Source organism: Varanus komodoensis, unplaced genomic scaffold (assembly GCF_004798865.1).
Source record: "Varanus komodoensis strain SLA01 unplaced genomic scaffold, ASM479886v1 scaffold44_3, whole genome shotgun sequence".
In the NCBI taxonomy this organism is placed as follows: Eukaryota; Metazoa; Chordata; class Lepidosauria; order Squamata; family Varanidae; genus Varanus; species Varanus komodoensis.
Window position 1 is genome coordinate 4,667,945 of NW_025336010.1, and position 20,761 is coordinate 4,688,705.

The 20,761-nt window shown below is 41.9% G+C and overlaps 2 protein-coding genes across 5 annotated transcripts in view; one reads left to right on the forward strand and one right to left on the reverse strand.

Moving 5' to 3' along the window:
• MCM8 (minichromosome maintenance 8 homologous recombination repair factor) overlaps positions 1 to 5,388 on the reverse strand; it is a 29,427-nt gene extending 24,039 nt beyond the window's left edge. Inside the window, exons 1-2 of one of the 2 annotated variants that reach the window (XM_044444148.1) lie at positions 5,238 to 5,388; positions 910 to 1,070 (exon numbers count right to left, since the gene is read on the reverse strand). The gene's annotated coding sequence lies outside the window, so the exon portion shown is untranslated. Of the gene's footprint in view, positions 1 to 179; positions 443 to 909; positions 1,071 to 5,237 lie in introns of those variants that run through there. The other variant, XM_044444146.1, reaches the window with a different exon arrangement.
• TRMT6 (tRNA methyltransferase 6 non-catalytic subunit) lies at positions 392 to 19,688 on the forward strand. Of its 3 annotated transcripts, none has more exons than XM_044444156.1 (11): positions 392 to 703; positions 6,424 to 6,584; positions 8,289 to 8,398; positions 9,501 to 9,592; positions 9,684 to 9,767; positions 12,821 to 12,945; positions 13,709 to 14,064; positions 15,362 to 15,447; positions 16,452 to 16,554; positions 16,634 to 16,720; positions 18,802 to 19,688. In XM_044444156.1, exons 1-11 carry the CDS (start codon positions 597 to 599, stop codon positions 18,964 to 18,966), a joined length of 1,476 nt encoding a protein of 491 aa, XP_044300091.1. In that variant the 5' UTR covers positions 392 to 596; the 3' UTR covers positions 18,967 to 19,688. The 3 variants fall into 3 exon arrangements, with proteins under 3 accessions (XP_044300091.1, XP_044300092.1, XP_044300093.1); XM_044444157.1 differs by having other exon boundaries at positions 6,424 to 6,551; XM_044444158.1 differs by lacking the exons at positions 392 to 703; positions 6,424 to 6,584 and having other exon boundaries at positions 9,501 to 9,596.
• The last annotated feature ends 1,073 nt before the right edge of the window (positions 19,689 to 20,761 follow it).

The following is a 20,761-nucleotide window of genomic DNA, read 5'->3' on the forward strand; positions in this document are numbered from 1 at the left end:
TATAAAACTCGGGATTTTCCACGCAGTGACTACAATCCTGGCTTTCTTCCTCCCAGCCTCTGCATGCGAGAGAAGTATTATCCAACGGAAACTTTCTACCGCTGTTCAAATTACGGAACAGCCCTTCCTCGCGACAATACGAAATCCATGAGGGTCGTGGTTTAAAGGTGCAGGCCTACCGATGTTTAGACAGGAAGGGTCCTCCAACACTCAGAAGATTGCATCCTGTCAGTTGTCACCCTTAAGTCAAACTCTGCGTAGCTCCGCTCTTACAATGTCTAACTCTATGATCGGTACGGAGAAATGTCGCTCTACCCTTTGCATTTCTATGGTGAAAACCCTATACTTTGCATCGGCCATTAGAAAGTCCATCCGGGCCACATCTGGACAATAGAAAGGGAGAGGGAAGGGGCGGGTCGCTTCCGTTCCGGCAAGACCTGTAGCACATGCGCGCTGAGAGGAGGGGAAAAAAAGGCAGCAAAGTGGAAGCGAGAATGGCTGCGTTCATCTCGTTGGCGCATGCGCTTGAATAGCAGTTCTCCGCGTGCGGCGTACTCGAGCCGGCGTAGTGGGGAAAGTCCGGGCGCACGGGAGGGATGGAGGCGATTCCTCGCCCGGCGTCCCGCTATGTCATCCAGGAGGGGGACTGGGCTGTTCTCAAGCGGGGCGAGGTCTTCAAGGCAGTCGCGGTGGTGAAGCGAAGGTGAGGCTGCATTTGTCACACGGCCGCTGTCCCTCTTCTGTTGCTCTAAAGGCTCTCTCTAAAGAGCAACTTCCCGTGCGTGTTTCGACAGGGAAAAAAGTCCTACAACTCCCAAGCATTCCCCAGTCAGCTGTGCTAGCAGTTGTAGGACTTTTTAGATCCCTGTATACGTGTAAAGGAACACATCCTGAGGATGCGACGCTTACCGTGTTGAGAGTGAACTCAGTCGAATTCATTGGGACGTTCGTCTATGTAGGGTTGGGCTGCCAGCCTCCCTCCTGGGACGAGTGGCTTGGTGAAGTAGAAGGAATGTTGGCCATCCCTCTCCTTCGCATCAAGTCTGGGTAGCCTCATAGCCACCCTATACCTGTAATTGTTTTTATGAACAAATATTGTGAGTGATACTGTATCACACTGCATCTAACCAAATGTACCTGATGCATAAAAGCTTACATGCCACAGTACTTGCAAGTATTTAGGCAGCTGTCGTAAGACACTCATTATTTGCAGCAGTGGATGTGTATGGTGCTTTTATGGAGTACGGAAAAAGGCAAGTTCCTATTGCAAGAAGCTTACTGTGTCAGATCTGACAAAGGCAAGCAACCAGGCCCAGCCAGAGGACTTCCTGATGTTTCGAACTATGCTTCCTAGAAGTCCTGACCAGTGATCACACTGGCTAGGGCTGATGGGAATTGATCAAAAATTTTGGAGCACACAAGACTTGCCAAGGGTGCAATAGAAGCAGGGGAAGATGTGAGGATGGGGGAATGTAGGAAGACTATGTCTTCTGTTCTGTTACTTGTGCTTAGTTAGTTACCTATGTTTAGAATTCGTTTCCACAGGGAAATGGGATGGAAGGATGAAGCCGAAGAATCATGCTGCTGCTGCTGCTATCGTTTTGTATATGATGCTTTTCTATTAAATAAGTCAAACACTAGGCAGAGCTATGCCAATTATTTTAGTCTACAGTGTAACACAGAAGAAGATGAGAGAGGGGAGAAGAGGGGAAGCTACAAGTGAGACTCTTCTCTGAAGGAAGCAGGCCCCTTCACTACTTGCTTTGAACAGGGTTTTAAATACATTTTAGACAATTCAGTTAACCCTATACTGAAATAATAATATGTATTATTTTTCTTTGTTGTTGAGCTGGATGTTTTACATCATATTTCCCTGTCTTTAATGGCAATGTGATTTTTTATTGGCTGGATTGGCATTAGATATTTCAAACGTTTGTATTATAATATCAGCTTCTTTAGGAGCTTTTGTTTTCATAGGTGGTGTATGCTGTGTTAAATAAATGCCAATATATTATATGTATTATTGAACTCTTGCTTTAAATTGTCATTCCATTCAATTTGATAGAGTCAAACAGGATAGACTTACCATGCCATATATGGATGAGTAAATAACAACATGAAACCAGGACCAAAATAAACATAGAAAAGAGCACAATGAGCTCTGATAGAAAGTCATCTCATTAAGTTGCAGAGCAGTGGAAGAGAAAAGAGGAAGTGCTACGGAGAGACCAGACACCTATGGCTCTCCAACTGGCATCCAGTTGCAACCTTTCCATCAACTACCTGAATGGTTTTTGTCCCATCTGGTTATTAATAAGGAATCTTGATTCAACAACTGATGCTTGGGCTTGCTTTTTTCCTCCTCCCTCCCCATCCCCCTTTCCTTATATGTCATATCTTTTAGCCTGCCATAACTGCAGACTCGTACTGTCTTCCTAGTGATCTCTGTAAAGAACCCTTTTGTCTGCAGTGCAGGCTAATGTTCTTTAAGTATTCTTGAAGCATGTTGGAGCAATCCCAAATCTGTCCTTTGACCTTTAAGTTTGCACAGAACCAAATGAGTGCTTCAAGAGCATCTAAAAGGGAAGGGGTCTTACACCTCATGTATCTTGTGGCCTACAAGTGGGCTTAGGGCCCAATCCTATGGCTGCTAGAATTTAGCTAGCCATCAGGGAGGTCAAAGTTGTAGCTTTATGTTCAGGAACACACTCTGTGGTCAGAGCTGGACCTCTGGCATTGGAGCTCCCTCCTGTAGATGTCATGGTTCTTTCCACACTGGCTGCAGCTGCAAGTTTGGAAGACCAGTGGGTGGCAAGGGGAGGAGTGAGGATCTGCCATGGCTCGTAGTATTGTGGAAGCGCCTCAGACTGTCCTCTTTGTGCTCCTGCGGAAAAGCCATGACCAAAATCGACTATCCAGCCTGAACCTATGCAGCCATTCCCAAAATTCCCAGCCTGAACCTATACAGGTAGACACATCTTGGACTGTTGAAATTTAGGAACTTATGCGTCTTTAAATCTATACAGGACTGGACTGTGAATTTAATTTTCTAGATCAATAACTGGTTAAATAATAGAAAACAGAGTGGGAATAAATGGTTATTTCTGCCAGTGGAGGAATGTAAGCTGTGAATCTCCACAAGGTTCTATATGAGGATCAATACTTTTCAACTTACACATAAAAGATCTGGAATTAGGAGTGAACAGTGAAGTGGTCAAATTTGTTGATGAGACCAAAAAATCTAGGGTGGTTAAAACCCAAAGGGATTGTGAGGATCTCCAAAAGGGTTTCTTTAATCTGAGAGAATAGGTATCAAAATGGTAAAAACAATGTAAGCAAGTGTAGCAAAATGCAAATAGGGGCCAAAAGCCCAACTTCCAATATAAACTGATGAGATTTGAGCTAGTGGTGACCGGTCAAGGCAGCACAAAGAAAACAGCTCAACTCAGTGCACGACAGCTGTGAAAATGACAAACTCTCTGTTAGGCAAACTTCATGATAGGCATCATTAGGAAAAGAACTGAAAATAAAATTGCCAGGATGGTACTCCCCTTATGCAAATTTTGGTGTGACCACACTTAATGTATTATGTACAGTTCTTGTCACCACACTTGAAAATGGGCTTTTTTGAGTTGGAAAAAGTGCAGCAAAGGACAATTAGAATGATCAGAGGGTTGGAACAACTCCCCTGTGAAGAGTGCTTACAACAACTGGAATTGTTAATTTAGAAAAAATGTAGAATAAACAGAGATGTAATAGAGGGGTTCAAACATATGCATGGTGTGGAGAAAGAGAAACATTTTTTCTCACACACAGCTAACACTAGACCCCCAGTATTACTAGTAGAATCCCATGAACCTCATTGGTGGGAGAATCAGGACAGATAGATAGAAGTACCCCTTCACACAGTGCAGAGTTAAACCATGGAAGTCACTGCCACAAGAAGCAGTGACAGCCAGTGATTTGGACAAGGGGAACAGAGACGTTTATGGAGGAGAAGGCAATCAGTGACTACAAGTCTTGATGGCTATAAGCTGCCTGTGGTCTGAGAGACAGTAAGCCTGTTTACACCAGTTGCTGGGGTGCTTGGCCAGGAGGGGGCTGTTGCAGCCATATCCTGCTCATGGAATCCTGTGGGTAGCCGTGTGAGCAGAAAGCTGGACTGGATGGACCATTGGTCTGATCCAGCAAGGCTCTTCTTACATTCTTAAGTTCTGATGCTCTTTGCCATCTGAGAACAGAGGAGATTAACTTTCTTACGTAATACTTTAAAAAAAAATAAAAACTACTGAAATCTTTTTTGTACCAAAGCTGCACAAATGTGACTTGCTATTTCTGGATCCAGGTTCTACTTCCTAGCTTTTGTTCAGTTTTGCTCTTTCTCAAAACAATTTCTCTCTCTTTCTGGGAAAATGTGCTTCAGAGGCTCACATTAAATAGCATGTTTTATCTCATAACAGCAAGAAACTATTCATCAAATTCTGTTGGCTCTTTTTCATGGCTTTTCAGCCATCATTCTAATGCATGTATTTTCCCCCAAGACTCCAAATAAGAGTTCTAGGCTACAATCCTATACCCATTTATCTGAGAACAGTCCCCATTATATTTATTGGGAATTATTTCTGGGTTGTAATATTTAGAGATATACATCAACATATCTCACATTATTATTGTATAAAAAATTGACCTCTATTTTCCTTTCTTTCCAGCTTTTTCATTTCTATCTTTTTGAGTTGTTAGAACGTTTGGTCAGAAATCACCAATGCCTATAATATTCTAAATCAATTCAGACACACTGCTGTAAATGTGGGTTGTTTTGTTCTAAAAATGTTTTCAGTCTTTCAAAAGGCCTCCTGTCTGTTACCACTGACAGCATGATGGTCTTACAAATATATTGCATTAGCTGCTTTCCCCCACGTCCTCTATTTTTTCCGGCGACTTCCCTTGTTGTATCACACCCATCACCAGTATACTGTACTTTTCCCAAGCAACTGAATAGTCCTGGCTGCAGTACAGCTTTGTGGCAAATGTACATTAATGCTCTTACAGCTGTGAAAGACTGTGCTGATCTTTCCATAGGCCCATTTGTGATCATGGGAGCAATTACTTAGGTACTTTGTTCAGTTGGCAAGTGATCAATTTTTCATGCAGAAATATTGATATTTTCCATGTAATGTACTTTGTTTCACAACCCTTTTTGTAAATCTAATTCTTTATTTGAAGAATGGAGACTTAACAGTTCTTTGTTAGGAAACTTCATCCAAGCCACAGCTGTAAATAATTACTCTGCAGTTTCTCTATTAATTTGAATGGAATTTAGTGTCCCCTAATGAAAGGGCTCAGCCTTTCTTCTAAACTATTATTAGAACCAAGGCCAGGCCTCTTCTGATTCTTGCCCAAGCATAACAGATTCTAACAGAAGGGAAAGTGAAACTAAAGCAACAGCTTTGTCCCTACGGGATCATGTTAAAATTACAATACTGTGTCAGAAAATCCTGGAATTTCAATTCGTGAGGAGGAAGTAAAACTCGGGTTCATGGGAAAGATCAAGTGTCCAGACCATCTGTGGCTTTATTGTTTGGCCCAGGTTCCCGCGGTAGACTCACGATAATGCATTACCGGGCAGGCAAAGGTGAACTCGCTGCAAAGTTTCAATACAACTACAGGGTATTTTATACCCTCCTGGTCATGTATACAGGTACAGAGCAATTGATGACAGAATGCAGACATTACAATAAGATTCCGAGGTCATCACATACAGAACAGATAAAGGAATGTCAGTCAATCATACAGTGACAATGAGATAACAATATTTCTAATTGCAGTGTATTGACACTTTAGTTGAGTAACTTGAACCCATCTCCAGGTCTGCTTAGACATGTAAATTCAAGCTGCTGAGAAACTCTTCATGAACTCACAAGCTCATCTAGACTCAGACCCTAAGTAATGCATCTCAATGGCCAGGGCGCATGAAGCCCTCTGGGCTAGCAAAAGATACTTCCTGGTAAACTGTGAATTCCAACAATGATTATTATTTAATCATTGTGAAGGTATATAATGTATATTTGGACTAAATGGCCTGTCTACTGTAGCTTACAGCTAAATGTGAGAGAATGGAGCTGGGGAGGAATGCCATTTTAAACAGTGACTTAGCTTGATTTGAGAAGGAGTACAGGATTGATTCCACAATGCAAAAGCACACAGAAGCAATGTTTTTCTGACAGGATTTATCCAAATTTTTCCAACAACTGCACAACTAAAAACATTCATAAAATGCCTGCAATGGATCCTTCTCTCAATAAAAGAGTTACTCTGTCTACTGGTGTTTTAAACTAAGCTTGAAAGTATTCACTTCTCAGTTGCTTTTACAGATGATAATGTTATGAGTTTTTATGTTGCATTGATTTTCATCTTGTCTTTCAGAAAAATTATTTTTGAAAAACAGTGGTTCTGCCTCGACAATGCCATTGGACATAACTATGGAACAACATTTGAAGTGACAAGTGGTGGGAGCCTTCAGCCGAAGAAGAGAGTTGAAGAGACAGCAATGGGTAGGAGGCCATCATTGAATGACTGTGCGGCAGGTGTAGGGTATATTGTGAGCAACACTTCTAGGAAGAACAAAGTTCTGACATCCACGAATTCAAGCAGCACTAATTTAGTATTAAAAAATCACTTTTGCAAAAGCGGGTATGTCCTATAGGTAGGCACAGGCACAGTCAGCTTGAATCACCACGTTTTATTCCTGTGCTTGGCCACATGTGTCCCTCCCCTCAGATCCCATTGGATAGGATCCTTTGGGGTTACAGCCTATACCGTCCGTCGAAACTGACCACATGAAAGACCGCCCCTGTTTACATCTCCCACTACCACATTTTCAAAGACCTTAGTCCATCCTTTGTTTTCTACCTTATATGGTTTTAGATCCTCTTTTTACTGCCCAAATGTCTTTTATCATCTGTTCCAGGCATGTCATCACTCCCCTCAGGTTTCCACTTAATCCTTTTGTCAGCATAATCAGTTCACTTATCTTTCTTGTCAGCACAATACCTTCCACCCTTAAGGCCAGGCTACTTGTGCCCTACGAATGATACGCCTCCTTGATTTTTAACAGTGCTTACTGCTAACTTAATCATTTCTATGGTTCACTTGATTAGTTTCAAATCTATTGCAAAAGCAGCATTTTATTTTCCTTATTTATCTCAATATGAAGTTCTGGTACTATCCCTGGCCAAGACGCAGCATATTTAGGATTGGGGTAATCTCTGCCCTACTAGAATTAAAAATTAAATTAGACCATCTTGTTTTATGTGTGTGCTGCATCAAACTAGCATTGGTTCAACTATCTATTATTAGGAGTGGAAGGTACCACTCCACCAAATGCCTTGCTGGAAAAAGCCAAGGGAAATGAGACCAGTTGTCCAGGAATGAATGTTTATTCCTTAGAAGGGTATGATTGGAGAGGATATCAGATGAACAACTGTTGATGCTGGCTAGGCAGATTTTGAGTCACTGAGGTTTCCTGGAGATAACTACATGGGCTGCTTCAGATTATCCTACTTGCCTTTATAATCTGTGCTTGTATGTATGCATTTATTTGAAGCATTTAATTTCTGTCTTATAGCCAAACAAGATCTTTAGATGGCTTACATAAAGATTAAAACAGCAATAACAAGGGCAGCAAAATCCACAACAGCACTTGAATACAATCACATCCAACAATATATAAAAATATGTACCGTATTCTTCTGTGTGTAAGATGATACTTTTACTTTAAAATATTTACTTCAAAATGGAGGGACGTCTTATACACGAGGGGCAGAGAGGAGAACTGTGGGCGTGCAGGGGGGCAGCGAGGCAGTGGGAGCGGCAGCAGCTCACTCAGAGATGGGTAAGAAAAGTGGGGAGTATCCTATACATGGGGGTGTCTTATAGATGGAAAAGTACGGTAATAAAAATATTCTAACCAGTAAAATACTGGGCAAATAAAAAAGATTTTGGATTGGCACCGAAGTAAATATAGGGGGTGCCAGGTGCACCTCTCTGGGAAGCAAGTTGATAGGAATGAACACTTTTCCCAGTGCACACACCCTCTTTACTCCTCAATTTGGGACACAAGCAAGCCAAGAAACAGCTGCAGTTTTCTGTATTTCTGAACAGTGCAGTAGATTTGGAACAAGTTAGGATATTTTAAAAAACTTTCCAGGAATAGTTCTTACATTTCATGTTTCATGAACCTTCATGTTTTATCAGTAATGTTTCATACATCTGTACATGTTTTTTTCTAGAAACAAAAGAAGCAGGTACAGATAATCGTAATATTGTTGATGATGGAAAGTCTCAGAAACTGACTCACGATGATATAAAGGCTTTGAAGGATAAAGGCACTAAAGGACAGGTAACTGATGTTCATGCTTTCTTCCTCTCTCCTAGGACAGACGATCACACAATTCTCACTGTTAGGCAGGACACTTTGCTGCATCTAATCGAATCTGAGTAGACTGCAGCCATCTATCATTGTGTCACATGGCACAGAGAGGAGGCAGAAGCTAAAACCAGAAATAACCTCTTTCAGCAATGTTGCATTTCCCATTTACACTGCATGGCCTCCTTTTCCCTAGAGGTGTGCTGCGAAAAGTAGATTGCTCGGCATTACAACTGTGTAAATACAGTACCTTCTGATGAAAATGAAAGGGCATGACCCTGCTCCTCTTCTATGTGCCCCACTGCACTAACTGGGATGTAGGAAGCTGCCTTATACCTGCCCAGATTATCTGTCCCTCTCACCCAATATTACCTACACTGACAAGCAGCCGCTGTCCAGGGTCTCCTGAAGAGCCTGCTACTTGATCCTTTTAGAGGTTGTCAAGGCTGAGCCAGGGACCTTCTGCATGCAGGGTGTGTGTTATATGTGCTGTGCCATTAGGAGATGCAGATAGAGCATGTGCGCTACCACCAACCGGGCTCCCATTCCACCACTGCCACACAGCTGGGTCTTGGTTAGACATAGGACATTGTGGCTGTAACTTGGAATGAAAGGACTTGTCTTGTATCTTGGAAGACTCTGGCACACCAGCCCCAACTTATTGTCCTCCACATGATTTGGACATCAGTCAGCCCCAGCCACCATGGTCAACGTTCGGGAATCCAGGGTGTTGTGATCTCACCATTTGGGGAAGGTTAATTAGTGGCTTTTCTCCTTTGACCTTCATAGTGTTCTCAGGTGGCACAGGAATTTCTCCTTTGGCCTGCCTGGAAGCTTGGGAAAGAGCTCAGTTTGCAGATTGGTGTGCCTTTTTTGTCTGAGTATTTCCAGAGGGCATTTTTCCTTCGGAAAATAAACATATTTAATTTATTCTACCAACTCTGAACTCTAATACTTAACCAATAATGTTTAAACTTTATTAGATATTGCTTGCATACTTTGCTTTTAAAATGAAACTTTTTTCTAGTGAAGCATAATGCATGAAAACATATGATTAAAGGTATTTTTCTTAAAGGAAATAGTTCAACAGTTGATAGAAAACAGCACCTCATTCAGAGACAAGACCGAATATGCCCAGGATAAATACATCAAGAAAAAGAAAAAAAAGTAAGTTGGCTTCTAGAAACCAAAAAGAACATTTAGCACCTCACAAATCACCATCTGTAAGTTTAACACCATTGCTGTGCTTTGCTCACAGATATGAGGCAGTTATTACAGTCATCAAACCATCTACACGTATTCTGTCAACAATGTATTATGCAAGAGAACCAGGAAAAATCAAGTAAGTCATCATATCTCAGTCATACACCCAAACTGGTATATGAAACCTTAGACTATTCCTCCAAAATAACATAATCTACACATTCCTGTCTGTTTGTATTAAGAAAACATACAGGACCCTTATTTTTCTGGGTATGAACAAATTTATCCTCATCTTCAAGAAGCTTTGCAAAACCAAGAGTAAACCTTGTTAATGTTTGTGCCATGCATCCATTACACAGCTGTCTTGTAACCACAGTATTTTATTTGTTCTCTACGATGTTTTCAGCTTGATTTAGCTGCTGGTGGAAGCAATCCATCATACAAGGCAGTAGCTTTTCTTATAGGATCCTGGCTGCCTTTGAATTATAGTTCCAAGGACCAAAAAAGCAATTTAGTACAACCCTGTATTGTGAGGCAGGGCTGTCCATTCATGAGCTCCTACACAAAGCAGGGTGGTTTGATCTTAATGTTGACATCAATCATTGAGAAAACAAATATGCATCAGTGTGGCTTTGGCTAATGGTATAAGTGGCCAGCGCTTACCAAGAAAGCAATGATGAACAACTAACAGGCAGAAATGCTTCTCAGTGTCCATGCTTTTTCAACTAATAGTATTAGTAGATGAAGAATGAAGATTTATACCACTTTACTATAATTATGCACAAAGTTTGCTAAAACTGACAGCTAAGAGCTGCAGCGAACTAGTGATGAATTCAGAAAAAGTTACAAAGCGGGGAGGAACAGTGCCCATTTAAGGCTTTTTCACAAGAATTTGCAAAAGTTTCAGTTAATCACACTTTGCACAGTCAGTTCTATGTAAGATGGGCCTTTTTAGCAGGGTTTCCCCTTGTAATGTGCACTGCATTTCTAGAAAGAGGCACACTTAATGCTTTTAAGTAGAGACACCCTAAAATTATCCTGCTGCATAGAGGAGTGGCTCTCTGCTAGGGTAGAAATATGGATAAGTTAGACCCATATCTCTGCATCTCACTTCCTTAGGAATGTTACTATAATTTGTACCCATCAGTTCTTCCTTCTGAGAACATCAACAGTAATAAACATTGTGGCCTTGAGAACTGTGCACTTGCACTTCCGGGCTTCTTTCTTGTGTTTGCATATGTTTCTGCAAATCTCTTCCCATTAAAATTGAACCACAGGCAGCTCGGAACAAGAGCTTTTGTGGTCTCCGTGCATCACACACATAGGCTGTGCACCTGTTCAGATCCTTGATGTAGAAAGCTTCTACGGCTGAGGAAATTTTGGGGGGAGCCCTCCCGCTCTGTATCTCATTAACAGGTTCCCACCTATTCCTTAGACAGCTGTGTGCTCTGGCAGAAAACTTCCATCAACCAGCGGTCACTTCTTCCACTGCCTGGGTGAGGGGCATACCATTTATCCTGGTCTACATTGTGAGGCTTTCACCAGGAGAAACAGATTAATGGCTCTCCTTTGGAAGAGGGCTCTAGAAGTTAAGGGACTTCATCACCCTGAAGTAGATCTGCAATGGCAGGATCTTCTGAGCAGATGAAAAAGGAGGAGGAGGAAGAGACTGCTTCCTCTATTTAGCACTTAAGGGAGCCCCACCAGTCCTCTCCAGTTCAGCTGCTGCTGCCGCCACCATCACCCGTACATTGCTTTGTCTGGCATTGGAGTCAGCTCCAGTTGCCTCTGCCTCTGAGGGAAAGATTAGGCATCTCTCTCCTCCTTAGGTTTGTGATGCTCTGGAGCTTCCTATCAGCTCTCAAACAGGGTTTTGGTCCTGGCAGCAACAATTCAAATGTGGCTGTTGTTAATACTGTGAAAAATCACATTCCCCTCTCTCAGACTGAGGTATTCTTCGAGTGGTCCGTGTCACCCTGTTGGTCTTATTAGTGGGATGATGAAAATGATGTTTGGAACCATCCCTTTCACTTAGTATCAACAGTCAGGGCCTAGACTCTTCTGCTGGCATAGGCCTCAATTATGACAGATCTCTGGTTCTATATATTATTAAGTGGATTAGTGGATTGAATTGAACATCTTGTGAATGTACATAATCCACCCACCATCCCCACTTAGGTGCCACTGTAGCATGAAGAAGGGTGTTTACTGCTGCCTGTACCAAAACCAGTACCATCTCTCTCTCGGCTCGGAGACTCAGCAATCTGTGGGTTAATTACCAGCAGTAAGAGCTTTCAGCTAAAATATGCCATTATTTTGGTAATTTGGTCCCGCCTCTTTCATCTCTGGCCCACCCAGCACTAGAATGCAGTCCCCAAAATTTTCTCCACATGCGATTTGACTCTTAGACTGAAAGACTTTCTGTACCCCTGATCTAGGGTCTGAGGGCTGTTGACAGAGCCACAAGAATTCCTTCCTTGTAGAAGGAAATGCTCAGAGATTGCAGATATTAAAAGCAAATTTTGGTTTGCCCTATTTACCAAGCTTTATCTCTGAGAGGAAATCTAGTATTTGTAATGTCTTCTGATACAGTCCTGTAACAGGGATCCATCCAGTGATCACATTTCTAGATTCTGGGAGCAAGAATTCTAGAATTCCTATCAATCTTTTCTTACTTGGTCAGCAGAAATATAAAGCAACCTTCCTCAAACTCCAGATATTGTAGACTGAAGCTCTCTCCAGCTCCAGCCACCAGATAGGGATGATGGAAGGTGTAGTCCAAACTGTCTGAAGGCCACACATCAGCAAAGGCTGAAATAAAATAATGTCAATAGCAGGTAACCTTTACATTGTAAAAGGACAGGCAGTGTCAGAAGCAGATGAACTTTATATTGTAAAAGGACAGGCTGATATTAAAAATGATCCCTATGACTCATGACACAGAAGATCGAGTTAAGAATCCAAAGATTCATGCTGAAATATTTAATGCTTTGTTGTCTTCTTGCTTCTGGAGGCTTAAGAAATACCACCAGTACATTTACTCTGTAAGCATCTCTGCTGGGCACGGGGATTCTCAGCAGCAGAACCAGCAGCAGGCTGTGTCAGTCACAGCACTTGACGGCCCCATACACTGCAGAAACCACAAATAACGGTCCTGTATCTTTACAGTCTCGTTGGCCTTTGTTTTTCTAGCTACTTGCGATACGATACTCTAGCCCAAATGCTGACTTGGGGAAATGTCCGTGCTGGTAACAAGATGATTGTAATGGAAACCTGTGCAGGATTAGTGCTGGGTGCTGTCATGGAGAGAATGGGAGGTAAGAGCAACAGGCCCGATGGTGTGCAGAGCTTGGTTTCTTTTGGAATGGTGCTGTGAACATTTAAATGTACATTCAAGCTGTATGGTAACATAGATACTTGACCTTTCCAAAACATGATCTTTTATCCTGCCCTTAAGGAGTTCACACAGTAAAAGCACTTCCACAAATAAGACAATTGTAACCAAATGGAAATCCCGCCCCCCCCCCCCCACAGTAGGAAGCCATTGAAGAATACTTGCTTCTCCTTCTCCTCCTCTTCCCTGCTTTTTATTTTGTTTAACAAAAAACAGCTTGCTGGAGTAAGGTAGCCTAAAGAAAAAAGTCATTACCAGCATAGTGTGGCCAAATCCAAAATCTCTTTTGGGTGTGTGGAATTGGGTGTAGGCTCTCCGGATCTACACCATGACGCTGTAACGTTTGCAGGGTTTTACATTCCTGTTCTCCATCTCTGGTTGAACCAAAATCACCTGCTTCTGTGAGCAAGCCCCCCGCTGTGCCATTATATCCCTTTTCATGTTGCAGTCAAGACTTGGTAATTTACAGCTGAATGTGTAGTAAATGCTCCTGCCCTTGACATATTGTTTGAGGCGATGGTGCAAAGGTTCTGTAAAGGCATGCTTGTGAGGGTGCTTTCATCACCTGAGGAAACATGTTTCATATGAAACATATTTCTGTAGGTAGGAAGGGCTTATTTTGACTGCTGCAGTGCAGTAGTGTGAATCAGGACATGTGCTGTGCTGATTTCCACCTGTGCTTACAGGGTATGGATCCATTATTCAGATGTATCCAGGAGGAGGACCTGTTAGGACAGCCACAAGCTGCTTTGGATTCCCAGAATCTTTTTTCCATACACTTTATGAGTTCCCGCTCAGCGAAGTGATGAGTGTTCTCTCTGGAACGCTGTCACTGAAATCTCTGCCTTCTGAGTCTGAAGAAAATATGCCTGCAGCAGATGATAGTGATGGGTCAGTGGATGACAAGCAGCATTCCTTGCCAGAAGCAGATACAGACTGTGGCGCTGAGATTGCAATGGAGAGCAATCAGCCCGAAGAGCAAGAAACCCTGGATGTTCCAGCTGCGGGGGAAGCATTGGAGAGTAACAAAGCAAAGGGACTGGTAAGTTATGCTGATTAACTTCTTAGCTGCTGTGGTCAAGAAAACGTCACTTAAGGATCGAGCCAAACAGTTTTTGTTTATGCTTTCTTTGTCTGAAAGATTTCATACCCCATCCTCACTTTCAAACTACCATACAATTTCTCAGTCTATCTCAGGGGCATTTTTTATGTGTAGTTACTAGCTGGCTGGTCACTGTATTGATTCTGTGTGTTCATAGTTGGTGTCAGTTATCATGGCTTTTTGACAGAACTGCAAAATTCTCCTCCAACATGTACGTTATACGCAATTTGACTCTACCCTGTAGGAGAGCCGGTGTGGTGTGGTGGTGAGGGTGTTGGACTGGGGACCTGCGAGAAGAAGGTTCTAGGCCCTGCTTGGCCATGAAGCTCACTGAGAGACTTGGGCCAGTCACTCATTCTGAGCCCAACGTACCTCACGGGGTTGTTTTTGTGAGGATAAAATGGAATGGTAGACTTTGTAAACCACTGTGAGTTCCTTGCAAGAAGAAAAAGGACAGGTATAAATGCAGTGGTGGTGTTTTTATTTAACTTCACCAGCCTTACTAGCAGGAGCAGATTAATGATGTATTGTGTCAAGTCATGTAATACTAATCATACTAGTATACCAATTTGTTAGAACTTACTGACTTGTAGGCAGCTGTCTGTCCATCGTAGTCTAAAGCCAGAGGGGGCAATCTTGAGGGTTCCCTGTGGGGCCCACTTCCTTCTGTTTTTGCAAGTAGCCACATGGCCTAAATCCCGGTGATTTTTCTTGGAAGCAAGAAACCAGAAAGTGCAATTGCAGTGGAGACCAGATTACATGATCAGCCGGGAGGTAGGAGGAACTGATGTGGCCTGTGCACCATGTATTGCCCATGTTTGCTCTAAAGCTTTTATGCTCTGAAGCAACAGGCTAGAAGGGTGTTCTGTTGGTTTTAATGACCCTAAAAAGTTGCATGTTGTGACTGCTAAGCAGCTGTATTTTGGGAGGTGGTATAGTTGACTGCACCTTAAAGCACTGCTGTTTAAGGTCAAGATGCATTAGATTTACTGGTTCACTGAGGCTGGTCCTGGTGAAAAGTCCTGGAACAGATCTTACTTTACACAACACTTCTACTTTGCATTGAATAGTCCTTTAAACTTTAAAGAACCTGGAAACTAAAGATCAAAGCATCCCACAGCAGATGTGTCTCCTGTGCACTTAGGTAAAATTGTGTGAAAGAGACTTCTTTAGAACCCCATGTCTATAGTCAAATGTCTTAAACTACTTAAAAGCTCAAAAATAATGTTCTTCTCAGCCATATGACAAACAAAAGAAGCAAGAGGAGAGGAGGAAAAAGTTAATAGCGGCTGCTTCCCTGTTGAAAGACAGAGATGCTGATGGGTGAGTTTGACAACGATGGACAATTAAACCTTGCCAGCTGATTTTCTATCAATTGCTTTCAAAGCAAATTTGCTATGGCTTGGAAAGAGATCCATAATGGTGCAATCCAATTCCAGTTTAGAAAGGAAAAAGGCTATGTTGACTGGGGTATGTTGACAATTGTAGGCCTTTTTTTTTGGTCTAAACTTGCATAGGATTTTGCCCTAACTAGTTTAGGGTTTGCTTAATCATAAATTTAAGAACAGCCTATATCTCTTGCTAGTTATTCTTTCCCCCCAGTCTGTTATCTATCTGTTGTAAGCTAAGGGGCAGTTAAAAGCTGGAAACTAGTATTAGTAGCAGTTAAAAGCTGGAAACTTTGAGTTTCTTATCAGTTATTTCTCTTACACATGGAGTTACCAATATATAAATTGCATTAAATAGCTTGGCCTATCCATGGAATTGTAGTTAAATTCACTGGGAATATGCAACACTATTACTTTTGTTATACTCTTGATGTACTGCTGATGTAAGCTACCTCTAGCAGTAAACCAATGCCATAAAAGGACGCAACAGGTTTCCTTTGTACGATAGTAGCGGACAACTCTGTGTACACAAGGTATTTTGAACTACGGCTCCTATCAGCCTCAGCCAGCATAGCCTATGATCAGGAACCTTGGGAGTTGTTGTCCTTTTCTAAAGTGAGTGGAGGTGGTCCTGAACCAGTGTGCAGCGGGGGGGGGGGGGCACTGTCCCAAAAAAGACCAACTTTGCCTGATTTTGGATCATTCTCCTTGTAGCAAGCAGCACTCAGTGCTCCATCCCATGTTATTTAGAGAGGCTTTTCGGGAGGTGGTAATGGTGAGGAACTTCCACAAACTTCTTTAAGTTGATTTATTTTAGGGCGCAAGCTATTGCTACATGATTACCTTTCTTATTTCAATGCTACTTGCACAACCAATGACTAACAAACCTTTGGATATTTTAGGGAACTCAGCTAACCTGTGTACAACTTTCTGTTTCAGTCTAATAGTAGCCAGCCGATATCATCCTTCGCCCTTATTGCTCTCCTTATTAGAATTTCTTGCTCCCTCGAGGCCTTTTGTTGTCTACTGCCAATATAAAGAGGTGAATCCATTACATTTTCATTTTACTATGTTTATCACTCTTCCAGTAAGCTCATGTAACCAAATTTTCTATTTTTTAGCCATTAATTGAATGCTACACAAAACTAAAAGAAAGAGGTGGTGTCATTAATCTGAAACTTTCTGAGGCATGGTTACGAAACTATCAGGTAAGAATTGCAGAACACAAGCCAGTATGGAAATTAAAAAATATATATTAATTAATTAAAGTAATGTTAATTTAAAAACCCTCACATTCTCCCCGCCCTATTCTAATCTCTCACTTTTAATGCAGATAATACCAAAGCAAATGCACTGATATTTAACTCAGCTTCACAATAGGATATGGAATGCTAATATTTAATTAAGAAAAATGCTTGATTAAATGGTCATTTACCTTGTTCTGCTTTACGAAGTGCAAGCACAGGCACTAAGCTAACATTCTAAGCAAACAGGCACAGACTGTCCAATACATAATTCCCAATAGCTCACTGGCTCCTTTGCATTGGCAAGCTTCCTCTCATCAGTAAAGAACTGTTAGGGAGGAGTTTTACTTGAGAACAATTAAGATCATAAAAAGGGGGACAAATGGGGCAATAGATTGGGCCACTTTTTGCACAAGTCTGTCAGCCAGGCTCGCTCAGACCAAGGTCCATCTAGTCCAGCACCCTTTCACAAAGCGGCCATTCAGTTGCCCATAGGCTCCCACAAGCAGGAGCTGAGAACAACAGCACCCTCCTGCCCAGGTTCCACAGCTATTGGTGTACATAGGCACACCACCTCTGCTACTTGAGTTAGCATGCAACCCTCAGGACTGCTAGGCATGAGAGCCTTCCCCTTGTGCATCCCCAGCAGGACACACACCGTGCCCAAACCACTTCTGCTTTCTGGGAAAAACCCTTAAATGCCCTGATTGTAGGTGGTGAGCATGGCATCCAGACCTGAGCACTCTGCATTGCTCATGTGTTAAACAACCAAGAACTACCCCTACCATAAGCCATAGGTTGCATGTCCCAACAGACTTGCCTCCATGACCTGTGAAGTGGCAGAGTTCAACTTACTCACTTAAAGTATCCCAATTTTAAGGCATGGTCCTTACAAGATGTTCATTAGAAATTAGAAGCTTATTGCGCACTGCATTTTAAGCTGACTAATACAACAATGTGTAATTTTGTCAGCTGAAAACCTAAAATACAGTAAATGAATTTTCTGGTATTTCTGTGCATTTCTGGTATTTCTATTTGTCTGCTCTAAAAAAATGGTTAAATGTAGTTTTGAGGGTCAGATGGTTTTGGAAAGGTTCATTCATATAATAATATTTAGGGTGATGTTGAAATCCTATTCCAAAGAGATCCTTTAAAAAGCTTTGTCATCTCTATTGTCAGGTTTACAGAGGAATTTGAGAAAGTAAAAATGGCATTTAAGCAATTTGTCGATACAGATGTTTCAAGTCTTGTTAGCTTTCTAAGAAGAATATTCAGACCTTCAAATCTATGCAAATTTAGAAGTATAATTTTAGACATAAGACTTCTAAAAATGAAATACAGCTCTTAGTGGTATTGTATCTCTAAAGTTGCCTCTGGGAAGAAACTGGGAGGGGTATAGTATATCAGAAGAGCTCATGCTTTGCAAAATGTCCAAGTTTCTTCTCCTGGCATCTCCACCTAAAAAGAATCCTAGCCATCTCAAGAATTTTGAGGTCAGTGATGGTCAAAGCTGGGCTTCCTGTGGTAGATGGACCAGTGTTCTGGTTGTATAAAGTAGCTTCATCTGTTCATATAGTCATAGCTAGTAGTCGAATGGAAGAACCTGTAGGGGTTAACAGTGTTCCCACTGGTCATTTAAGGGCATTTTTGTGACGTGGTGATATTGACTCCATTCTCAGGTAACCACTGTGTTGTTGAGGGTGCGAGTGTCTGAGCATGCTGCCTTCTGCCTGCTCATCACTTCCATTGTGCATCTAGTTTTGCTGCCATCCAAGAAATGTCCCTTCCTGAGTTGTTTGGCAGGGCTTCCAACACTTAGAAATGCTGGAGGAGAAGCGACCTTTTTAAAGTCACTGTAGTGCATCTGCCTGATTTGCTGCAGTGGGGCTTTTTTTACAACTACGAGTGTCATGCAAGTGTACAAGTATACTCCTGAATTCTTTTACATGATGGGACCCATCAAACTTGCAGAATAAGTGTGTTGTTGCTCCTTAAACTGTGCAGAGCAGTCACGATGATGTGTTCATGTCTTGTCCTTTGTGAAGGTCTTGCCGGATCGAAGTCATCCGAAACTGGTGATGAGTGGTGGCGGTGGGTACCTTCTGACAGGCATCACTGTTGTGAAGGACAGTATAAAAATGTATGACGACTCGGAACCGAAGCCTGAAGAGCCTGAATCTAAAAAACGTAAACTTCAAGAACACTGCTGACACTTAAAAAACTGGGGGGTTTTCAGTCACAAACAACCCTTGTATTCTATTGCTGAACTGTATTTAAGAGCACAGAGGTGTGTACAGTACCTTGCCCTTGTTGCTAGGGTCAAGTTTGCTGCAGAACAAGGGCATCAGGGCAACCTACTATTGGAATCCTCTGCTGTTGAAACCAACTTCAACTCTGATAGTTCCATAGCTTAAAAATGTTTTCTCATCTTCTTGGATGAAAGACTTCACAGTTTAACTCCAAGAACTGCTCTTGCTGAACATGTTACAGGCTCTGACTGAAACATCACTATACAAAACAGTGTTTTGTTTTTGAAGTCAAATGCCATATTTATTACAGCTCCTTTTTAATCTCACTGCAGCTTCTCTTGGGTAAAAATGTTGTCCTATTCATCTCTGATTCTACTTCAGACTCCTGAAACAAGTTATTTCACTGAGTGAAATGAATGTTGCAAAGCCATTACTAATGAGAAAAAATTCATTGATGCTAAAATATTGTATATTTTGCCTTTTCTAAATATAAGAACAAAGGACCATCAGCTGTACATTTGTAAATTTTAATATACCAATCATTTGTTTTCATTTACTAATTTTTAAATGAAAGCTGATTCCCATCTTTCCTTTTTTTAATATGTGACAACTTTGTATTGCTATATGGGATTTATGATGATTTGTAAATCTGCATTTCAATAAATTATAAGATTTTTTTGTAATACAAGATATTTTTCTTCTAAGTGTGGAAACATGGAGTTGTATCCAGTGGTGTTGTTCCATCACTGGAAGGAGCCACTGGCAGAATGAATTTGCTTTTCCTCAGCATCCCATTCTGCCCCACAGATTGTAGGACACTGAGGTGGATTTGGGGTGCACATGAAGTGCTGCAGCAGGGTGGGAAGTCTTGCTTTATGAGTGGTCATCCCAAGTGAGAGTTGGACTGAACTCATGAAAGCACTTCACCAAGTGTGGTCATCTGTGTACCCATATGAAGGATCTGGGTGGTACATAATAAAAGATGGAGATGAATATATTTATATTTCAGTGAAACATTGTAGTTCAAATTCAGTTTGAAGCAAGTGATTTTTCAACAAACCATTATATCATTCACACGCATCACAATGATAATTTACATTGGGGTACAGATCTCCTTTTAAGAAAGTGCTTATCGCTGCTTACAAATGTCTTTATCCTGCCTCTTTAAGGTGGCTGTATGGCCCACCTGACTTCATGGAAACTAAGAAGACTTCCTAGTTCCATCCCATCACCTGCATCTTTGAGTTAATCCAACCAAGCTGTTTCTCCTGCTTATCATGATGGCCCCAGAAGCAGATCTCGTTTTGTGTGCACTGCTTCTGCAGTGAGAGAGCCTTTGGGCAACAGATCAGTCATGATTTTGCAACCAGGTTCCAACATCAGTCATTCTCCCTTGACTTCAGCCTTCACAGTTTCTGGCAGCATCTTGCCTGCTGCCACAGGGCTGGTATAGGAAGGGGAGCAGGTGGGCTTACTTTGGCACAGATGGTGCAACAGTTGTACACAATCTTGCAATCCTATCGGTTGATCAGAATTGTATGGAACGTGGGGAGCTGTAACAGCTGAAAGGAGGAAAAAGGGACCCTGCCTTCCTTGGCTGGGCCCTTCTTACGTGCCAACTCATAGAGGCATGGTTTGCCAGCTCGGCTGATCCAGAAGACCACTTGCTCAGGCAGGCTAGCACCAAAGTTGGTACTGAAAACAGACAAAGCCTTGCCTGGGTCCCCACTGCACACTTTCCCAGCATGGCTGGGTG